Below are 2,065 nucleotides of genomic sequence, written 5' to 3' on the forward strand. Positions count from 1 at the left end.
GATCTATTTTATAAAATATTGAGGCTAATTGCAACTGATCGAAGAGGTCCTCAATTCTGGGTAACGGGTACTTTTTTTTCACTGTTATCCCATTCAGCTCTCTATAGTCTATGCACAGTCTCAGCCTTCTGTCATTCTTCTTCACAAATAGGACTGGCGTGCCCCATGGAGAGAAACTAGGGCGTATGAATCCCTTGTCAAGCAACTCCTTAATATGTTCCTTGAGTTCTCTCATTTATGTGGGAGCCAGTCTGTACGGTGCCTTAGAGATTGACATGGTACCAGAGACTAAGTCAATAGAGAACTCAACTTCCCTATCTGGCGGGATGCCTGCAACATCATCGGGGAACACATCTACAAAATCTCTAATAAATTCCACATCTAAAATAACTGGGCAACCTGGAATTTCTGTCAAAGATACCCTGGCTAGAAACGACTCACACCTATCTTGAATAAGCTTCTTAGCTTGAAAATAGGATATGATTCGAGTCTTTCTCAAATTCCTAACCGCCTCGAACGAGAATGGTTCCTCTCCTTTAAGGCTTACTAACACTGACCTCTGCTGAAAATCGATCACCACTACATTCTTTGTCATCCAATTCATCCCAAGAATCAAGTCTAACTCAGGCATCGGCAATACAATTAGATATGCAATTACTGACTGCCCTTGCAATAATAACTCAAGATTTCTGACTATGCTTCGGGTGGATAACTCTTCTCCAGATGGGATAGTTACTGCAAAACTCACCATTAGATCTTCTTGCCATAGACCCCACTTTTGAACAAATGTATCAGAAATAAAAGAATGGTAGCCCTCGAGTCTAGCAAAGCCTTGGTGGCTACACCCGCTACTAATATTCTACATGCAGTAGGGTATTCGCAAACACATAAATGAGTTTAAACTAAGGCTAATTAACAACAAAATTATTTCCTCAATTAATACAGGTCCTAATTAGATTCATTCTAAGTTATCTAATTCCAAAGTTCAATACTTCACATGATAACACAGTCAAAATTCTCAAAACATGCAACGAACTACAAAATCTCATGCCAACCCAAATATTTAAGAAATACACAACTCTTAGAACCTACAAGCCCTCCAACAAGTAACATCATAGTTGAATCTATCAATAAGTTATTTGAATTGTTTTTAACTGAAGTTTAAAGTGTTACTTATGATAAGGGTAGTGTCTGGATCATCCTCCTCGGCCTGCATCACAAATACTCATCCAGGCGCTAGCTTCTTTAGCTCTAGGAACTCTCTGGCCATGTGCCCTGGCTTCTTGCACTTATAGCAAACTACTGCGCATGCTAAGCATTTCTCAAGATGGGGTCGGTGGCAAAGTGAGCAAATGGGCTTCTCCCTTGACTTCGGAGGAGCGGGCCACTGGGCCTGATGCCCCTGGGGTCTAGGAGGTCCCTGATGTCTCTGTGGCCTAGTGTACGACCTCTTGCCTTGATGCGGCTGCTGGTGACTCTGATGAGGAGAATCCCTCTTCCTATGTGCCTCTGCACTGATGTCCTTCAATGACTGCTCAGACCTCAAAGCTTGCCTGACTGCAGCAACATAATCCTCTGGCTTTGCCATCAACATGTCATGGCGGATCGTGGGTCGCAATCATCAATAAAATGCTGGAGCTTCTTTGCTTCATCATCGCCCATCAGTCGTACAAAGTGACAACCCCGTTCAAACTTCCTCACGAACTTCACCACTGATATATCTCCCCGTCCAAGACTCATAAACTCCTTTTTCAATTGTGCCCTCACATCCGTAGTAAAATACTTCTCGAATAAGATTCTCTTGAAGTCATTCTAGGTCAAAGTGGCCAGATCCACAGTATTTTCCGCTCCCTCACACCAAAGGGCAGTGTCATCCTTCAGAAGAAACGTGGCACAATGGACTCTATCTACATCACCCATCTCTATATCCTTGAAGATCACCTCCACTGATCGGATCCATCCCTCAGCTACAAATGGATCGGTAGTGCCAACAAAATCCTTCAGATCCATCTTGAGAAATTGCTCATAAACAATCCCTGGTCTAGCCCTAGGAGCATCCTGTGCA

The 2,065-nt window shown here is 43.1% G+C and overlaps 1 protein-coding gene across 1 annotated transcript; it reads right to left on the reverse strand.

Annotated features, from left to right (window-relative positions):
- Positions 1-235: 235 nt before the first annotated feature.
- Positions 236-751, reverse strand: LOC140872007 (uncharacterized). The gene has a single exon (XM_073274746.1). The coding sequence runs from the start codon at positions 749-751 to the stop codon at positions 236-238; it is 516 nt and encodes a 171-aa protein (XP_073130847.1).
- Positions 752-2,065: the final 1,314 nt, after the last annotated feature.

This window comes from Henckelia pumila, unplaced genomic scaffold (assembly GCF_033568475.1).
Source record: "Henckelia pumila isolate YLH828 unplaced genomic scaffold, ASM3356847v2 CTG_461:::fragment_3, whole genome shotgun sequence".
Lineage (NCBI taxonomy): Eukaryota > Viridiplantae > Streptophyta > Magnoliopsida > Lamiales > Gesneriaceae > Henckelia > Henckelia pumila.